Here is a 20,544-nt window from a genome sequence, read left to right on the forward strand (position 1 = left end):
CTTGGGAAGCTGAGGCAGGAGAATCACTTGAGCCCAGGAGGTTGAGGTTGCAGTGAGCGACTCCACTGCACTCTGGCCTGGGTGACAGAGCAAGACCTTGTCTCAAAAAACAAGAAAAAAGAAAAAAACAAACACAAACTTACATGTATGTGAAAAATAAGACCAATCCTTTGGTAGCCAAAGTTTCGAACATGGGTAAAAATTTACCTTGATTTAGCAGGAAATATTGGAAGAGGTTAACTCTAAAGCATCTTCTAGTATTACCTATTTATTAACATTTAGAGTCAGGAAAGGATTCACAATTATTGCAGAAGATGAAAGCAAACCGAGTGAGGTAGTCTAACAGTGAAAAGAGCCTAACCCTATTTTCCATATTGCATATTTTAATTTCAAGAAGTACAATTTATCTTGATAAAAATGAAAAGATAGCTCCCTTCTGCCTACTAGGTGAAATAAAAAACTCATTTTCACAGCATTTTTTGGCTAATTCTATAAAACCTAGAAGACAAAGATCATTAGCACTGCATGCTGAATACATTTAATCTTTAAGATTGAAAGTATAATTAACAGTATACTTTTTTTTTTTTTTTTTTTTGAGACGGAGTCTCGCTCAGGCTGGAGTACAGTGGTATGATCTCGGCTCACTGCAACCTCCACCTCCCGGGTTCACACCATTCTCCTGCCTCAACCTCCCGAGTAGCTGGGACTACAGGCACCCGCCATCACGCCCGGCTAATTTTTTGTATTTTTAGTAGAGACGGGGTTTCACCATGTTAGCCAGGATGGTCTCGATCTCCTGACCTCGTGATCCGCCTGCCTTGGCCTTCCAAAATACTGGGATTACAGGCATGAGCCACTGCGCCTGGCCTAAATGTTTTTTAAAAGAGATAAACTGGGCAGGATATGTGAGCTGTTTGCTTGTGTGTAAACGTCAATTTTCTAACTGCCCTGGGCCAAACATGACAACTATGATTTTGTTTTAATAAAGTTTTATTGAAATATATCCACACCCACCCATTTTCAAATTGTCTATGGCTGCTTTCACTACAATGGCAGAACTGAGTAGTTGACAAAGAGACTGTAGGGTCCACAGAGCCGAAAATATTTGGTACCTGGCCATTTATGAAAAACTTTGCCTTCTTCAGCCTTAGAAAAAAGAGATATGGACTGGGTGCTGGGCATGCAGTGGCTCATGCCTGAAATCCTAGTACTTTGGAAGGCCAAGGCAGGAGGATTGCTTGAGCCTAGGAGTAAGAGACTAGCCTGGGCAACAGGGCAAAGCCTCATCTCGAACTCCTGACCTCAAGAGATCCTCGCACTTCAGTCTCCCAAAGTGCTGGGATTACAGGCATGAACCACTATGCCTGGCCGCAAAACCTTATCTCTACAAAAAAATACAAAAATTGGCCAGGCATGGTGGTGTATGCCTGTAGTCCCAGCTACTCAAGAGGCTGTGAGGTGGGAGGATTGCTTGAGCCCAGGGAGGTCAAGGCTGCAGTGAGCTGTAAATGCACCACTGCACTCCAGCCTAGGCAACACAGTGAGACCCTGTCTCAAAAAATAAATAAAAACATACATAAAAACATTAATTTTTAAAAAGAGAGAGAAATGACCTGGATATGGTGACTTATGCCAGTAATCTCAGTAATCTCAGTTCTTCAGGAGGCTGAGGTGGGAGGATCACTTGAGGCCAGGAGTCCAAGACCAGCCTGGGCAACATAGCAAGACACCCTCTCTACAAAAAGAAAAAAAAGCCTAGCCAGGTATAGTGGTCCCAGCTACTTGGGAGGCTGAGGTGGGAAGCTTGCTTGAGCCCCGGAGTTTGAGGTTGCAGTGAGCCATGACTGCACCACTGCACTTCTGCCTGGGTGACAAAGCGAGACCCTGCCTTAAAAAAGAAAAAAGAAAAAAAAAAAAAACAAAAAAAAAAAAACCAGAGAGAGATGTGACTATAAACATTTTTAAATTGTGGCAGATCAGGAAAGATAGCCATTAAAAAAAAAACACACACAAATTGAAAAACTTTGCATCAAATAAAACATTTTATAAAGTTTACAGAAATCAGTTTTTTAGAGAGCACTAAGGATCTCAAATCTGCTACCAGTTAAAGGACACAAATATTTCATTAAAAATAAAATTTACAGACATGAGCAGTGACTCGCGCCTATAATCCCAGCACTTTGGGAGGCTGAAGCGGGCGTATCGCCTGAGGTCAGGAGTTCAAGATCAGTCTGGCCAACACAGTGAAACCCCATCTCTACCAAAAATACAAAAATTAACCGGGCATGGTGGTATGCACCTGTAATCCCAGCTACTTAGGAGACTGAGGCAGGAGAATCGCTTGAACCTGGGAGGCGGAGGTTGCAGTGAGCCGAGATCGCAGCACTGCACTCCAGCCTGGGCAACAGAGTGAGACTCTTTCTAAAAAAATTAAATTAAATAAAATTTACTAATAAACGTATTTATCTTTAACCTCCATGGGAAAGAAAATGTAAAGGTATTTCCTGAAGTCACACAATAAAGTAATAGACAAAATCTGTTACTCCTAATACACTAAATATATTTCTTACACATGTACAAAGATTAATTTCAATTCAGAATAGTCTAACGTTTATTTTTGGAAATCTGTAAATAACACTCTTCCGGAAAATATATTCAATGCAGTAATAAATGGAAGATAAAATTATATACATTATTGCAATTTGGTGTCTTATTCACACCTTTCTCTCCAAAAAACAAACCTATTTTATTTCCTATATTGCTATATGCAGATGTAAAGCCCACAAAATGTACAATACACTTTCTACAGTTTAAAGTAATTTTTCCAGAGACTCTTGGAAAACCTCTCCATTGTTAGTTGGGAAACTGTAAACATAAATTCTTAGCACCTTATTGTATTATCATTTTTTCTTTTGTCTCACTCTGTCATCCAGGCTGGAGTGCAATGGCATAATCTTGGCTCACTGCAACCTCCATCTCCCAGGTTCAAGCGACTGTCTCGCCTCAGCCTCCCGAGTAGCTGGGACTACAGGCGTGTGTCACCACACCCGGGTAATTTTTGTATTTTTTAGTAGAGGTGGGGTTTTGCCAGGTTGGCCAGGCTGGTCTCGAACTCCTGACCTCAGGTGATCCACCCACCTTGGCCTCCCAAAGTGCTGCGATTACAAGCGTGAGCCACTGCCCCTGGCCAATTCTTAGCACCTTCTTTATGGAGAGTCACTCTGGGCATTGCAGTCACAGATACATGGAGAAAACCCGAACATTAGATTTTGTATAGAGTTAATTTTTAAATTTCTTTAAGTTTCTCAATCTCAGCATCATTGATATTTTTGGGCCACACAATTCTTTATTGTGGGAGGCTATCTTGTGCATTGTAGGATGTCTACCCAGCCTCTATCCATTACATGTCAGTGGAATGCCACTAGTCATGACAACCAAATATGTCTTCTGACGCTGCTTTAGAGAAACTTTTTCAGTTAATGGCCAAGCTGTCCCTCAGGAGTATAGAAGTCTCCCCCCAAGATAACTCCATTGGCCACCTAAGAAAATAAATTCAAAATAACAACTTCACGTATTATAAGGAAATGATTACCTGGTTTGGTGAAAACATTGGAGGTCATCTCTTCATTCTATATCTCCAGCCTACCACTACCTGTATACTCACTGTATGCTTCCAGGTTTCTCTGAAATAGCCCTAAGAGGTCAGGCAAGCTTGGCTTGAACATTTCCAGTGATGGAGAACAAGATTTCCATTACCAGAAAGCTCTCTTTACTAAAATCAAAACAAAGCAAGCAAACGAAAACCACTGTTCTTCACACCAAGCTGAAACCGAATCTCCCTAAAGCTCCATCTCCTGGGCCCTAGTTATTTTATACACCTCTCAATTCATACTTCCCTGTTATTTGCAGTTATTTTCCCTGGTCTCTCAAAGACTGTAAGAAAGAAATCAGGCTAAACTTTGAGGGAAACAGCAATGCTCCCTGGTCATTAGGTAAATAAAGGTACAGGCTGCACATTCATTGTTTAAAAATATAATCTGTTGAATTAAATAAGCTTACATTTAATAAAAAAATTCAAGTAATTTTAAAATAATACTTTATTAAAGAGTTAAAGCGAAGTACATTTTTTTACCTTATGTGTCTGAAAAAGATCATCTGACATATCAGAAAAACAACAAAAAGTATTAAATAATAAGTATACTGATACCGTTCAATGGAAAAATTGTTAGTTTGTGAATAAAAACTTCAACATCCTACACATCACTTTAAATCCTGAAGAAATAAAACAACCCAACATCAATATTTAAAGTCATAATTTTACCAAATATTCTGGTTAAACCATTAATCAGATTCTTTTAAACTCAATAATATATTTGTGGTGTGGCCAAAGATGTACCAGTCTTATATTTACATGAATTTAGAAAGGGTATTTTCTCATTGTCTTTAGTTTGACTTATGTTACCTTTTAGTGGCTTATTTTAAAACTCTCCTTTCTATAACAAGAACCTTTACAAAAAATTACTAAATATTCACCAAATTTACTACAAACACATATCAGATATAAATATTGTATGACTATGCTGACTTTTTCAATTCTCATAAAAACCCAAAAATTGAGACATTATTATTCTAAATTCCAGTTTGGAACACAATAAAACTGCAACTCAGAAAGATAAGATTCCTTGCCTCAATGCTAACAGAACAAGAGGTGGGATTCAAACTCAACTCATCTGATTTCAAGTTCAGTGGTTGCAGTTGTTCTTTCAAAGTTATTCAAGAATAACTTTGTTTTCATTTGATATAATTTATTATCAAGTTCATGGAGCAAAATTTTATTTACAGTCAGTCAAGAAAAAAACCTGTGAAGCAACTATGGTTTGGTTACACCTACAAACTGGTTTACACTTACAAATTACTCTGGGGGAGGGGAAAAAAAGTTGAATCCTATGAACAGCTAGTCTAAATTCATTTACTTTCCTTGAAAGAAGCAATTATCTACTGCTTTTAAAAAATAACCCATTTGACAAACATCGACCTTCTTTAAGAGGACCCCCTAGCCCAATTAGGTATTTTAGCTTCAGTTTTGAATGAAAAAAAAAAATTTAGCCAATATATACTGGTATTTTCCTTAGTGACTTGTAAGAATGGTGTGTGTAAGTTTAAAATATAAAGGATGAAGTGCAAGAACCAAAGACATTCCAGTGTTGTCAAGATGACAGACTATTATAAAACAAATTCTTCACTCACTCATTCATTCATTCAATATTTATTTATTGAGGGCTTGCTATATGTATAAGGCAAAAATAAACAAAATGAAAATACTACGCACTTTCATTCTGTATCAAAACAATACTGTCAGTAATAAATATAAAAGACAAAAAAAATTGAATTTATTTTGGATGACTGCGGCAAAGCACACCGGGTAAAAGACTCCTTACTTCTATTTCTGCAGATTCCACCCGGTTTTCAATTATTTCGATACATTGTCTCTTAGCTGGTGGTTCTTCACTTATAACAGTTTCTTCAGCAATGTCTGTTGCTGGTACTGTTAATACTAAAATGAAAAAAAATTTATGTATTACTTCATTTTCAGAGAGATTTATTAGAAATAAAACTAGTCTTGACACTGTTGATGCTACTCATCTAAAATAAGTACATTCCAAAACAATAATTCCAAATCATCGATCTGCTTTTTATGAGACTATCCATATATGTCTTTTTTATTACCTTCTTGCTTTTTTACTGTATTTACATATATTTTTAAATTATATAGATAATATATTCATTCATGACTCAAACATCAAAATATTTAACAAGCATATTTTGAGAGGCTTCATGCCCACCCCGATAACAGATAATCATTTTATTAATTTATTATGTATTATCCTTATATTAATTTGTTTAAAAATTAATATACATTCTCATTTTCCTTTCTTACGTAAAAGGTAGCATATATACAACAGATACATTGTTCTGCATCTGCTTTTTTCACTCCAGATACTTATAGTATCTTACATCATTACATAGAGAGCTTCTGTTTATTTAGCTTCTTAATATCCACTAAGTGGATATTCCATTATGAGCACTGAGAGTTCATAAACATTGCTTGTTTTTGTATTGGACTGTTGGGCTTTTTCTCAGTTTTTAGTAGCTCTTTATATAAATGTAATTATATAGAGAGGTTGTCCTTGCTTTGCACAGCAGTACAGGAACATAAAAACGACTGTGCAAGCTGAAATCACGTGAAGCCATCCTAATAATCACAATGGGGAAAATTACAATTGTTCCATGGCCTTTAAAATTTTTTGCCAAAACATGAAAAACCCTCTTAGTGACAGCTATAAATGTAAATAAAAATTTAAAAATAGTAAAACTAATATTTATCTAGTACAACGTAATTTAAAACATTAGAGATATTGAGAATTCGAGTTTTCTTTTTTATTCATGACATTTATAAATTAACTTGGAAAAAAATGAGAATTTATATCTATTAGACTGTACAGTCTATATAATTCACATGTTAACTATATATTTTTTATTCAGGAAGGCTTTAAAAGTTTATTTTTTAAAAATATTCAGTAGAACTCTCTCATTGCTATTCTTTTCCAGAGTTTTCCTTATTCTTCTTCCCTCTGCCCCATCAACATAAACTTTAGAATCAATTTGGCTAATTACAGAAAAAAACGTGATCTTTGTTATGGGCTGAGTGGTACTCCCACTCCCCAAATTCACATGTTGAAGTCCTAACCCCCAGTACCTCAGAGTGTGACTCTATTTGGAGACAGGGTCCTTAAACAGATAATTAAGGTAAAATGAGATGGGCCCTAATCCAGTACTACTGGTGTCCTTACAGGAAGAGGAGATTAGGACACAGATAACACAAACAAACTGAGGTAGACCATGTGAGGACAGGCCAGAAGATGGCCATCTGCAAATCAAGGAGAGCAGCCTCAGAAGAAACCAAACCTGCCCCAAGACCTTGACCTGGCACTTCTAGCCTTCAGAGCTGTGAGAAATCATTAGTCTGCATAATGATACAGGTTTTGGAAACAATGTTACGTCTGCTTGATACAAATATTTTTAAAGCTTTCTTCTTTTCTAAAAATTAGAATTAGTTCTTTAACGCTTTGTGAAAGCATCTGACCCTAATCCAATTTCAGACCAGCTATCAGCAGAAGATTTCAGCAGAGTGGGACAGAATGGCCTCCCAGGCTTCACAGGCCAAGTGTTCCCTCTTCTACTGTCACAGCAACAAACTCCTTTCTCCAAATCTGGTCTCTGTTCAGTGTCATACCTCCTCTGCCACTCAAAACCAAACCTGGTTTAGGTGAAGTTCTACCTCTAGCCCTGCCCTTCACTGGCCATGAAAGGCACACGCTCTACAATCCTACTCATTTTTTCTTCTTCTTTATTTTCTTGGAGACAGGGTCTCGCTCTGTCATCCACACTGGAGTGCAATGGTGCAATCATAGTTCACTGCAGCCTCAAACTCCCGGGCCCAAGCGATCCTCCTGCCTCAGCCTTCCAAGTAGCTGGGACTACAGGTTCACACTACCATACCTGGCTAATTTCGTTGTTTCTACTTTTGTAGAGACAAGTATCATTGTGTTGCTAAGGCTGGTCTTGAACTCCTGGCCTCAAGCAATCCTCCGACCTTAGCATTCCAAAGTGCTGGGATTATGGGCTTAAGCCACCATACCAGCCCTAGTCATTTTCTCCAAGATTATGTGTGGACACTATTTTTAGGGGGAGACAAGGTACAGGGCAATGCTTAGTTAGATACTTTCTGCAGCTTCTCTCTCTGCCTCAGTATTCATGCCCTATTCTATCTTAGTCCTGCATTCAGCACTTCCTACTGAGTCTGGGGCCCTATACTTCTGAGAAAGCATGTTTATCTTTATTGCTGAGCTTAACCCCTTTTCTTTCCTTGATGCACCAGCGTGGATTTCCGTGACAGTCCTCTTGTCCTCTGGCTGTAATGGCTTCAGATGCTTTTGGCAGCACTTAAAAATGTGGAATTCTGAGGTTTTCTCAGCCTTTTAGTTTTACTGAAAATGTAGTTGAGGCTTTTGTTTCATCTTGTTAGCCTTTGTGGTTTCCAAAAGGAGAAAAATGTTAGAATTCACAATAAAGCTGCTAAAATTTGCTACCATATTCCTACTACAAGTCCTAAGTCCACCTTTTTTTTTTCTTTTTCTTTTTCTGAGAAAGAGCTTCTCTCTGTTCCCCAGGCTGGAATGCAGTGGCACGATAATGGCTCACTGCAGCTTCAACCTCCTGGGCTCTAGCAATTCTGCCACTTCGAGCTCCCAAGTAGCTGGGACTATCAGTAAATGTCACCATGCCTAGCTAATTTTTTATAATTTTTTTAGACATGGGGTCTCACCACGTTGCCCAGGCTCCAACTTCTTTTTAAGTAGCTTTTTCTTATGTGATATTTTTAAAAGCTCACATGGTATTCCAATTGGATTAAATGATCTAGGAAACTATTGTCCAATGCTGATTTGAATTATTTATTTCAGGTATTATTTGTGGTGACATTTAAGCTCATTTTTCAACCAGAATACTTTAGGGCCAATTTCTCTTTCCACCTAGTATATACTCAGAGAAAGCAAGCTAATTTTAATTTTAATTAGCCTAAGCAAATAAAATTAGGTAATTAGGTGTCCTGCAAAGGGTTATACAAATATAACTCAAGGCAAAAATAAATTCTTTGGAACACATATCATAATTTCCTGAGAATTAAAAATAAACACAATCTCTTTGGACTGCAGAGAAGACTTAAAGAAAATAAAAATAAAATAAAAACAAACACAAACTTTATAAAAATGTCTACTACTAACCTTGTTGTCCATCTGGCATGGTCACAATGATGGGTTGACCAATTCCACTGGTTGGAATAGAGTGCAAATTTCCAAGCTGAATTCCATCTGTAACTATTGTGATGACTTGCTGACCCCCTGAACTAACTACTTGCTGAATGGCACCATCCACAGATTCTGCAGTAACTACTTCCTCCGTGGCCACTACTGGAAAAAAAAAAAGAAAACTCAGCAAACATATGTAACAGTATGAATAGAAACCTATTATTGCTTTGTCTGCTACTTTTGCTTTCTCTGCTTCTTTCTTTTCTTTTTTTAAATAGAGACAGGGTCTCACTCTGATGCCCAGGCTGGAGCGTAGTGGTGCAATCATGGCTCACGGCATCCTTAACTCGTGCACTCAAGTGATCCTCTTGACAGCCTCCCAAGTAGATGAGACTGCAGGTACGTACCACCATCCCTGACTAGTTTTATTTTTGTAGGGATGAGGTGTTGCTATGTTGGCCAGGCTGGTCTCAAACTCATGGCCTCAAGCAAGCCTCCTGCCTTGACCTCCCAAAGTGCTGAGAATTACAAACATGAGCCACCACACCTGGTCCCCTGCTTCTTTCTTACCCAGGAAAATTTGTACATGGTTTTAAAACTCAGTCTCCAGTGGTGTTGGAAATATCTATGCAACCAGTTGATTACAAGTCTCTCGTAATTTACAATACATAAGTTTCAACTATCTTCACATGTGAGTGGTTAAACAATTTCTCTTCATTTGGTTGTATGAGGTATAAAATTTAGAAGATCTAATATCATGACGAAGGTTGTATCTGTTTCATAAAACCTCACAATTCAGTCGGGTGCTGGTGGCTCAGGCCTGTAATCCCAGCACTTTGAGAGGCTGAGGCGGGAGGATCACTTGAGGTCAGGAGTTTGAGACTAGCCTGGCCAACATGGCAAAATCCCGTCTCTACTAAAAATACAAAATTAGCAGGGACTGGTGGTGAATGCCTATAATCCCAGCTACTCAGGAGGTTGAGGCAGGAGAATTGTCTGAACCTGGGAGGCAGAGGTTGCAGTGAGAAAAGATCATGTCACTGCCCTCTAGAATAGGCAACAGAACAAGACCCTGTCTCAAAACAAAACAAAACAAAAAATCCACAATTCATAAGATGAATTTGAATATGATTATACTCCATTTACATTTATATATGAGTTGACATACAGAATAAAGAGTATTCTCTTTTTGGATTAAGTGAGCAAGGATTTGCCTTGATAATAAGTGGTATACAGACGTGGTACTATGTGATAGTAAATAGTATAATATATTAACATTTCCACAAATAAAATCCCCAAATATGCTCTTAATAATTTATGAGAGCCTTAGAGAGGATTCTGGCAGCAAAAGCAGCACCTGTGTCCCTGTCTGGGTAGAGAAATTGCAACTTAATACTGCCAAAATCCTTTCTCACAGGCAATCCTACACCCACTACTGAACCCAAAAGACATGTAGAAGAACATACATGGTAGCTTTATGCATACTAGTAAAAAACTACAAACAACCCAGATATTCTTTGATAATAAATAAACAATGGTAGACTCAAACACAGCAATCTGACTGTATGCAAAACATGGGTGAAACTGACAAAAAAACAAAACTAAGTGATGTAAACCAGACACAAAAGAATATGTACTGTCTACCTTCCATTTATGAACTGAGCAATGTTTATACAATGTTTACAATTATCCTCTGTGAGCCCTTTGTGATAATTCCTCAAACTGCACACTTATAAGCATTTCTGTATATTAAACTGCACTTCAATAAAAAAGCATCAAAAGGAATGATAGTAATGGATTACTATCCATTGAATTTTTTTTTTTTTTTTTGAGACAGAGTCTCACTCTGTCACTAGGCTAGAGTGCAGTGGCGCGATCTTGGCTTACTGCAACCCCCGCCTCCCAGGTTCAAGCAATTCTTCTGCCTCAGCCTCCCGAGTAACTGGAACTACAGGTGCATGCCGCCACACCCAGTTAATTTTTTTTTTTTTTTGTATTTTTAGTAGAGACGGGGTTTCACCACATTGGCAAGGCTGGTCTCGAACTCCTGACCTCATGATCCGCCTGCCTTGGCCTCCCAAAGTGCTAGGATTACAGGTGTGAGCCACCACACCCAGCCTGAATTTTAAAAAATCTTTCTATCTGATTCATGCCTATAATACCAGCACTCCAGGAGGCCGAGGCAGTATGATCACTTGAGCCCAGGAGTTCAAGACCAGCCTGAGTAACAGTGAAATCCTGTCTACAAAAAATTTAAAAATTAGCCAGGTTTGTTGGTTTACACCTGTAGTCACAGCTATTTGGGAGGCTGGGGTGGGAGGATCCCTTGAGCCTGGGAGGTTGAGGTTGCAGTGAGCAGTAATCACAACACTGCACTCCAGCCTGGGTGACACAGTGAGACTCTATCTCAAAAAAAAAAAAAAAAATCTATCACAATACCTCATAAAAAGGAGAGAAAGGAGGAAATGGGAAAGGTCCTCCTGATAGAAAGACATCTAATTAACATTGAAAAAACACAAGTTAAGATAAATCATTGTAACTCCTGACGTAATAATTGCTTCAAGCGAGGATCAGTAGTGGGTGCTAAAAGCACTGGTAAAATCTTGTGGGGAAACAGGATACTCAAATGTTCTCAAAGTATCCCACCAAAGATTACTATTAGTTGCAAAGGGGAAAAACTACCTGAAAAGAGCCGGCAGTCACAATTCCACCAAGTGGTTCTTATCAGGATGGGCTGATATTATGTGCCTCCTTACGTGATGCACTGGGAGGTTACAAAATTCACTGGTGTTCTTCCTGGAAATGTCTGAACTAAATCTGACTATAAATGACATTTGGAGGACAACTTGAAAATGGACCATATATCAGATAATTTTTGTGATTAATGTTGATGTTTTTAGAAAATAAAATGGAGCCGTGGATACGTAGAAGGCTATTCTTACTCCTGAGATATACATGCCAAAGTAAAGGTGAAGTATATCATGATGTCCCCAGCCTCCTTTCATATAACTTGGCAAAATAAAGGTGTGTGCGTGTGTGTGTGTGTGTGTACAAGCACGCATGTGTCAGAGAACATACGGGCATGCCAAGATGTTAATAGTTGGTGAATACAGGTCTAAGTTATACAGGTTCATCCTCCAATTTTTCTGTGGGTTTGAAAACTGTCTACATATAAAAAAAATTAATTATAACTAGCTCAAAAAGAGGAATGACATTAAAAATTATTTCTAAATGGCATGGTTTTTAATGTGTTATTTACACATTACAAAAGTGTAATTACAAAAAGGGTAATTTTACAAAAAGTGTAATTAAATAAAACCACTCTACTAAAATCGAGCTACCATCCAGATACACAGTTGCTCTGAAACATGCTGAGTTTCTATCAACTCACAGTAGGGCATCATGGATATCAGTGATCACAGGATTTACTAAGACAGAGAGGCCATAAATATAGGAACTGCTTTTTTTTTTTTAAGGCAGGAAAAATACTAGGAAACTGGTTTTCACGATGTACTCAACAGGCCTGTACTCAACAGGCCTGGCTTCGACTGTTACTGTGTTACTTAGTAATCAAGGATCACAATACAAACCACAGAACACTCAAAATGCAAACAATCTTTATGTTTTGAGCTCTCTTGTAATTTTTGTTTACCTTAAACTATGATTAGGTTTTATCACCAAGCACTTAAGAAAATTTCAGGAAGATAATTACAAAATGAAAAGTAGGACATAAAATAGTAATATAGTCAACAGAACTACTACTAGGATTTTCAAACACATTAAGTATTGCTTTGATTTTTTCAAAAAACTATCCATATGAAAAAGAAATGTTCACTTGAGTTGAATACTAACTACAGTTAGTAAATATTTTAAAGCTTAATCATATGTAAGAAATTTCTAAGATCACACACAAGGCACAATTCAAGAACTTTCATCTTTGCACTATTTGCAATGACTATTATTAAAATAAAAGAGTTCTTGCCTTTCATCTAACAAGCTTTCTTTTTAAGTTGTGCTATGGTAAGATATTTAAGAAAAAATTAAAAGGAAACCAATTATGTAAGACAAAGTGCCCCCCAGAAGCTTTAAGAACAATCTAACAGTAAAATGTTGAAACATGTAAGAATAAAAGAGAAAGTCTAAAAACTCTTAAAAGATTATTGATTTTTAAAAATATATTTATATTCCAAAACATAAAGCTCCCTGGATAAAAAAAAAACTATAACATAAATATTCACTGATCTAATTCAAAAGTCAAGTTGTAATATTTAAAGAAAACCTAGATAATCTGCAGCACCTTTGAAGACATCTGAGATCTCTTGTTCAACAAGAATTCTGAATTTGGACGCCATAAAAATGAAATAAGACAGGGAAGAACACTGTCTTTGAAATGCCCTAAAAGACTGAAAATTCTACATAGAAACATTTAAATAATAAAATAGAAACTATGGGCCGGGCGCAGTGGCTCATGCCTGTAATCTCAGCACTTTGGGAGGCCAAGGCGGGTGGATCATGAGGTCAAGAGATCGAGACCATCCTGGCCAAGATGGTGAAACCCCGTCTCTACTAAAAATACAAAAATTAGCTGGGCGTGATGGCGCACGCCTGTAATCCCAGCTACTGGGAAAGCTGAGGCAGGAGAATGGTGCAAACCTAGGAGGAGGCGGAGCTTGCAGTGAGCCAAGATCATGCCACTACACTCCAGCCTGGGCGACAGAGCGAGACTCCATCTCAAAAATAAATAAAATAAAATAAAATAAAATAAAATAAAGTAAAATAAAAATAAAATAAATAAAGTAGAAACTATGTTCATTGAAGAAAAAAAAAAAACTTTTCAAAGGTATTATGGCAGCAGTTTAACCTGAAATTAAAAACAAAAAAGCAAAAACAAAACAACCTCATGAGGCCCAGTATGTATCCCTTAAAGCCAACTGAGTTGTATTACCCTATTTTTTATACAGACCAAAAAACAATCTGCAAAACAGATCTGGTTCAAATTTCACTTTTAGGAAGAACGGACGGAACTTTTTATTTTTATTGTTTTTCTTTTTTGAACCCCTATTTTGACACATAAGAAAGGAGGGAAATTTTAAAGGCACCAGATGCATTACACCTTTGGAAAAACCACTTTATTAGTAATTACCAGAAGTTGCTCTAAAGACAAAAAAGAAGGGTAATCACAGATGTGTATTTAATCAAGGTATTGTATAATTAGACCACAAGGAAGAATAAAGCTAAGCAAAGAAAAGTTGCTATAGGACTACAGGCTAGAGCTACGAAATAAGAGATGTATGAAAAAATATTTTTAAAGAGCCAGATAACTACACTACAGATGTAAGGCCTCCATCTTAACCAATCACAGCTTCTAATTCTACATCCCAAATAACCCTCTAATCTATTCACTCACTGTCTCTGTCAAATCTTCATTCACGCTATCACTATGATAACTCTTCCCTGGTTGACTGCATTAGACTCCAAACAAAACTCCCTTCCAAAGCATTCTTCTAAACCTGCCAAAGGATCATTTTTAAAGTCCTATATAATCTCACCTTCAGTCACCTTGAGTGACTCTTCCACTTACTGGGTTTAGCTGCACTGGCCTCCGGGTCCCCTAAAAAGTCAAGTACTTTCCTGTCTCAAAAGCTTTACATGTCCCTCTTGCTAAAATGTTCTTCCCCAAACTTTTCCCTGACTAATGCCTACTTTAATTTTCAGTTTAAATGTTTCTTCCTCTAGGAAGATTCCATGATCCACTAGAGTGGCCTGTAAGCCTTAGTAGAAAGACAGGAAAATGTGATTGTTTCTGTATACTAATAAATAATGTACAACATGGTGGTGGTTTTCCTCATAAGAAAATATATATCCACAATTCCCCCCCCAAAAAAAAGCTTTCACTTTTCTGTCTATTCATTTTGGAATGACTTTCAAAATGAAAATCACACAAAATGGTATGAGTTAGAATTAGTTCCAATCTATCTAAATCTTACCCATTCTTTAGAGCATAACTCAACACATTCCCCTCCACCACACCCACCCCCAACTCCAGCTAAAAGTAATCTCTTTCCACTGAACAACAATAGTAATTCAATGAGCTATTTTAATCATCCAGCACTGACAACCTGCTGTTATATTTGCTAGAACGTCAAGAAAAGACAGAGGTATCATTTGGTTTCTCAATGAAAATATTATAATAGACATTCTAAGGTTCTCATGGGACTACCATTAATATGTGTGGTATATGTCAAAAATGGTACTAACGTCATTTCCATTTTCTAATGGAAAGTTAATTCCACTGACTTCCAAATGGAAATCATTTCCATTTTGCAAGTCATTCCAAAATGAAGAGACATGAAGGTGCTATCTAAAGCCATAATTCCTGAGTGAAATGGCATGGTACCCTGGACTTCCACAATTGCCTTCTCTTTATATATAGGACCATGCCAACCAGCTAGTTTCCATTTAAAATACAGTCCATCTGCTGCTACATTCTGGCTGTTTTCTACCCAGGAAAAATGTTTATTGTACCACTTAGCTAGTAAAAGAAAAGAATATGAGCAGTAACAATCAGTGTACTGATGGAGCTTACACTATATTTTGGCCAACATCATTTTAAAAGGACAAGAAAGTAGCAGAACACTTATTTCAACAGACTACCTATTACTAGAAAAAGCTACAGAAACAGATACATCCCAAAAGTAATAGTGACGCTTTTGCTTGAAATAAGGTAAAATGAAAATTACACAAATAATTCAATATTGTGTAATTCAAATATCACAAACCAAATTATAAACATTCTAAAAGAGCCCACAGACCATGTGAATAAGCTGCATAAGACAGATGGTACATGATAGTGGTCACAGACACATACCTTGGGAATCAGTCAGACTTTGAGCATAATCCTCCTTTCTCTACTTAATAGCCACATGCCCTTTGATAAAATTATTCAACTTCCACAAACCAGTTTCATTATATATAAAATGGAGGTACCACTACTGTATTTTCCAGATTCTAACAAGCCCTTGAAAAGATATATATAAACATTTCGAGAATCAGGATGAGTCTGACAATTGATTTTAAAGAAACTGGATAGCCAGAAGTCGGAGAAATAATTTGTGGCAGATTTAGCTTTGCCTGAGTATGTGCAAACTGAGCTTTGAGTTGTTTACTCTGGTGATAACATACTTAAACTTTTATTTATTTTTTATTTATTTATTTATTTTTTTTTTTTTGAGACAGAGTCTCCCTGTGTTACCCAGGTTGGAGCACAGTGGTACAATCTTGGCTCACTGCAATCTCTACCTCCAAGGTTCAAGCGATTCTCCTGTCTCAGCCTCCTGAGTAGCTGGGATTACAGGCACATGCCACCACATCCAGCTAATTTTTGTATTTTTAGTAGAGACGGGGTTTCAGACACATGTTGGCCAGGCTGGTCTTGAACTCCCAGGTTCAAGCGATCCTCTGACCTCAGCCTCCTGAGCAGCTGGACCACAGGCACCAACCACCACACCTGACTAATTTTTTATATTTTTTGGTAGAGATGGGCTTTCAGCATGTTGCCCAGGGTTCCGGGCTCAAGGAATCCACCTATCTCGGCCTCTCAAAGTGCTAGGATTACAGGTGTGAGCTACCATGCCCAGCCAAAGTAAGTTGTTTAAACAAAAAGTCACAAACTAGTAAATCAAGGGCCAACTTAGATACAGGGACATTTTTTTCTATGAGCCACAAAAGTTTTGTTTTGTTTTTCAATTAGTTACCAAGATTTAATGTTCTTTCAAAATCCAGATTCACAGCTTCCTATTAAAAAACAGAATTTGGGAATACTGGGCTGATGACTATAATCAGTTAGAGCTCAGTCACAGATGACTCCCTGCCCTTGCCCCACTCTTCAGCCGGGTGTAATCTCAATCCTGCACACCTTAGCCTTTTATTGTCTTCCTGGCCTTTGCAAATATTTGAATCTCCAACTGTTTTTTTGTTTTCTTTCTTTCTTTTTTTTTTTTGAGACAGAGTCTTGCTCTGTTACCCAGGCTGGAATGCAGTGGCGCAAACTCAGCTCACTACAACCTTCACCTCCTGGGTTCAAGCAATCCTCCTGCCTCAGCCTCCCGAGTAGCTGGGATTACAGGCATGTGCCACCACGCCTGGCTAATTTTTTGTGTTTTTAGTAGGGACAGGGTTTCACTATGTTGCCCAGGCTGGTCTCAAACTCCTGACCTCAGGCAATCCACCCGCCTCACCCTCCCAAAGTGCCAGGATTACAGGTGTGAGCCACTGCACCCAGCCTGAATCTGCAATTTTAATGTACACATTAGACGTGCTTTTCTAACCTGGAGTTTCTGAAGAATTGGACAATGGAGCAGATGCTTCAGCTAAGGCAGCTAATGTAGCTAATACTGATGTAGAAGAGTTTCCAAACTGAACAGCAGATACACCCGTTTCATCTGTAAGAAAAAAGAAAATAGATTTGAATTTCTAAGGAGCTTAATCCAATGCATATTTCTGATACTCTATTTACCTTATTTGACTCTTAAACAAAGCTTGGATAGCATTAGCTTTTGAAAGGTAATACTGCAGTAAATTTTGCAGTATCACCTTTCTTCAGATTGTTTTGTCTCATAAAATTTTTTTTGCCAGTTATGCCAAAGAAAACCAAGGTGGCTGACAGAATCTTACCCTTGTTCTCCAACAGTCCTTTCTTAAAATGATGAATACCTACTAAAGCATAAAATCCCAAAGCCTATCCTATATGCATCTCAATACCTGTTGCCTTGGATGAATTTTCTGAAGATACCAGACCTGTTAGGTTCACCACCCCTCCAGGTCCAATGATAAACTGTGGTGTTGCAGCATGTATTGTCACAGTGTCAGGACTCTCTGGGTTTGTGTTGATTTGGTTCTGCATAGCAATCTAGGGAAAAAATGACCACAGTGTTTTCAGAATTATAACCAGAACATATAGCACAAATTCTCCATATAATACAAACACACATGTAAAGGAATATTCTCGAAGAATAATCACATAGTACAAGTGGAAATATATGTCTAAGGTCCCCTGACAGTGTAGGGGCACACCATGGGTATATATTTATATCCCGAGTCCCCCTCCTAGGTAAAGCAGCAAAATCCTGGGAGAGGAGAAATGAGTATCTAAAAGGTTTTTAACAGAACAAAGAACAACTGGACATCAAGCCGGTTGAGGTGGCAGGTGCCTGTAATCCCAGCTATTCAGGAGGCGGAGGCAGGAGAAGTGCTTAAGCCCAGGAATTTGAGACCAGCATGGGCAACATAGTGAGACCCCCATCTTAAAAAAACCAAAACCAAAACAAAACAAACAAACAAAAAATATTTCTGTAGCTATAGAAATTTAATTATTTCTTCTATATTTGGCAATACATAATACCACATATATAAAGCATGTCCTTCTCAATTAATTGTTCCCCATCTTCAACTCCAACCCCCAAACTGCACTCCTAAGAGTAAAAGGAATGGAAAGAGGCATGGTAGAATTCATTTTCCTGAACATAAAACATCTTTTAAGTAACTAGTGAAAGCTCAAAGGAGTTAGACAGTCTTAGCAAAGAAGAGTTCTACTGCTGGGATCAGGAACAAACAGGCAAGAAGAGGCATTAATTAAAGAAGATAATTTATATTATGTCATATGGCTGAAAATAAGAGAAGTAATGTTAGTTACTAGAAAAATCTTCCCAAAAGCCAAAAACAGCAGATCTTTTTGAGGATGTTGAAAAATAAAAGAAACAAATCAAACTGCATCACTCACTCAAGGGATGTTATTACGGTTGCTAATATATACATTTTTTTAATTTTTATAAAGTCATTTATAGTAGACCTGGAAAAATCATATAGTATCAAAATGCAACAAAAATAATAGAATAAAATGTCTAGGGCCAGGCGCAGTGGCTCACACCTGTAATCCCCGCACTTTGGGAGGCCGAGGCAGGCAGATCACCTGAGCTCAGGAGTTCGACACCAGCCTGGGCAACATGGTGAAACACAACCTCTACTAAAAATACAAAAAATTAGCCGGGCGTGGCAGCATGCACCTGTAGTCTCAGTTACTCAGGAGGCTGAGGTAGAATTGCTTGAACCCAGGAGGCAAAGGTTGCAGTGAGCCAAGATCGTACCACTACACTCCAGCCTGGGTGACAGAGCAAGACTCTGGCTCAAAAAAAAAAAAAAGTCTACAGGGAAATTTAGAAACTTAAAAATCAGAAAGTAATCACCTTATCTAACGTTAATGAAAAGACTGGCCTTATAATCAAGAAAATGAATAGTAATAAACAAAGAGGAAGTGAAAGAGAAAAAGGCCTATCCAAAATAACTAAGCCCAAAATGAAAGGCTACAAACGAAATAGTTTAAATCATCCACAATATAAGAGATCCCTCTACTGATAATTCTTTTTCTTTATGTTCTTAAATTAAAAGTCAAAAGTTACCTGTAATATCTCTGCTAAATCTTCATTTCCATTGTCTATTGAAATATCAAATGCAGTTTTACAAAATTTACTTTGCGTGTGTACATCAGCACCATATTTGATTAAAAGTTCCACCACCTCTTGATGATTGTGTTCTGTGGCCCAATGGAGAGCTGTCATCTTTAACATGTCCTTTGCATTGACATCAGCACCATGCTACAAAAATATTCCAAAGAGATTACTAACATATGAAATGTTATATAAAAAATTCCTGATATGAAATTATTAGTCTGTGCTTTAAAGTAAGAACAAATAACATAATCAATTCTTTATTTGTATATGTTAAATACATGTTCCATGCCAGGTACAGTGGCTCACACCTGTAATCCCAACACTTTGGGAGGCCGAGGCGGTTGGATTGGCTGAGCTCAGGGTTTTGAAACCAGCCTGGGCAACATGGCAAAACCCCATCTCTACAATACAAAAAAACACAAAAAATTAAGGGCCAGACATGGTAGCTAACATCTGTAATCCCAGCACTTTGGGAGGCTAAGGCAGGCAGATAACTTGAGGTTAGGAGTTCGAGACCAGCCTGGCCAACATGGTGAAACGCCATCTCTACTAAAAATACAAAAATTAGCCAGGCACGGAGGCACACACCTGTAATGCCAGCTACATGGGAGACTGACACAGGAGAATCACTGGAACCCAGGAGGCAGAGGTTGCAATGAGCCAAGATCATGCCACCGCACTCCAGCCTGGGCAACAGAGCGAGATGCTATCTCAAATAAATAAATAAATACAAAAAATTAGCTGGGTGTGGTGGCACACAGCTGTGATCCCAGCTACTCAGGAGGCTGAGTTGGGAGGATTGCTCGAGCCTGGGAGGCGGAGGTTGCAATGAGCCAAGATTGCACCACTGCACTCCAACCTGGGTAACAGAGTGAGAGCCTATCTCAGAAAAAAGAAAAAAAAAAAAAAATATATATATATATATACACACATATACACACACACACACACACACACACACATGTCCCAGCAATCACCACTTAATCTGTCACTTACAATCACCACTTAATCTGTCACTTAATCATTTTTCTCTCATGCTGAATTTCCTGTTTTCCTTCTAATTTCTTAGGAATGAGGCAATTATTTTTTCAGTCACCCAGCTATGGGCATAAAGAGCTAGAATGGCATAAGAAATGAAGGAAACTATGAGCATTCCTCTAAAAGCTTCTTTA

At 37.9% G+C, this 20,544-nt stretch overlaps 1 protein-coding gene across 7 annotated transcripts in view; it reads right to left on the reverse strand.

The window, feature by feature from the left end:
- LOC101024330 (GA binding protein transcription factor subunit beta 1) overlaps positions 1-20,544 on the reverse strand; it is a 77,036-nt gene that overhangs the window by 3,725 nt on the left and 52,767 nt on the right. For 4 of the 7 annotated variants that reach the window (XM_003900926.5, XM_009210153.3, XM_009210154.4 and 1 more), the window contains 5 exons: positions 19,322-19,516; positions 17,628-17,775; positions 17,195-17,308; positions 8,844-9,029; positions 5,439-5,554 (listed from right to left, as the gene is read on the reverse strand). In XM_003900926.5, coding sequence (XP_003900975.1) covers positions 5,439-5,554; positions 8,844-9,029; positions 17,195-17,308; positions 17,628-17,775; positions 19,322-19,516 — 759 coding nt within the window. The remainder of the gene's footprint in view (positions 1-5,438; positions 5,555-8,843; positions 9,030-17,194; positions 17,309-17,627; positions 17,776-19,321; positions 19,517-20,544) is intronic. The other 3 variants (XM_003900925.4, XM_017960610.2, XM_017960612.1) reach the window with 3 other exon arrangements.

Source organism: Papio anubis, chromosome 7 (genome assembly GCF_008728515.1).
Source record: "Papio anubis isolate 15944 chromosome 7, Panubis1.0, whole genome shotgun sequence".
Classification (NCBI taxonomy): Eukaryota; Metazoa; Chordata; class Mammalia; order Primates; family Cercopithecidae; genus Papio; species Papio anubis.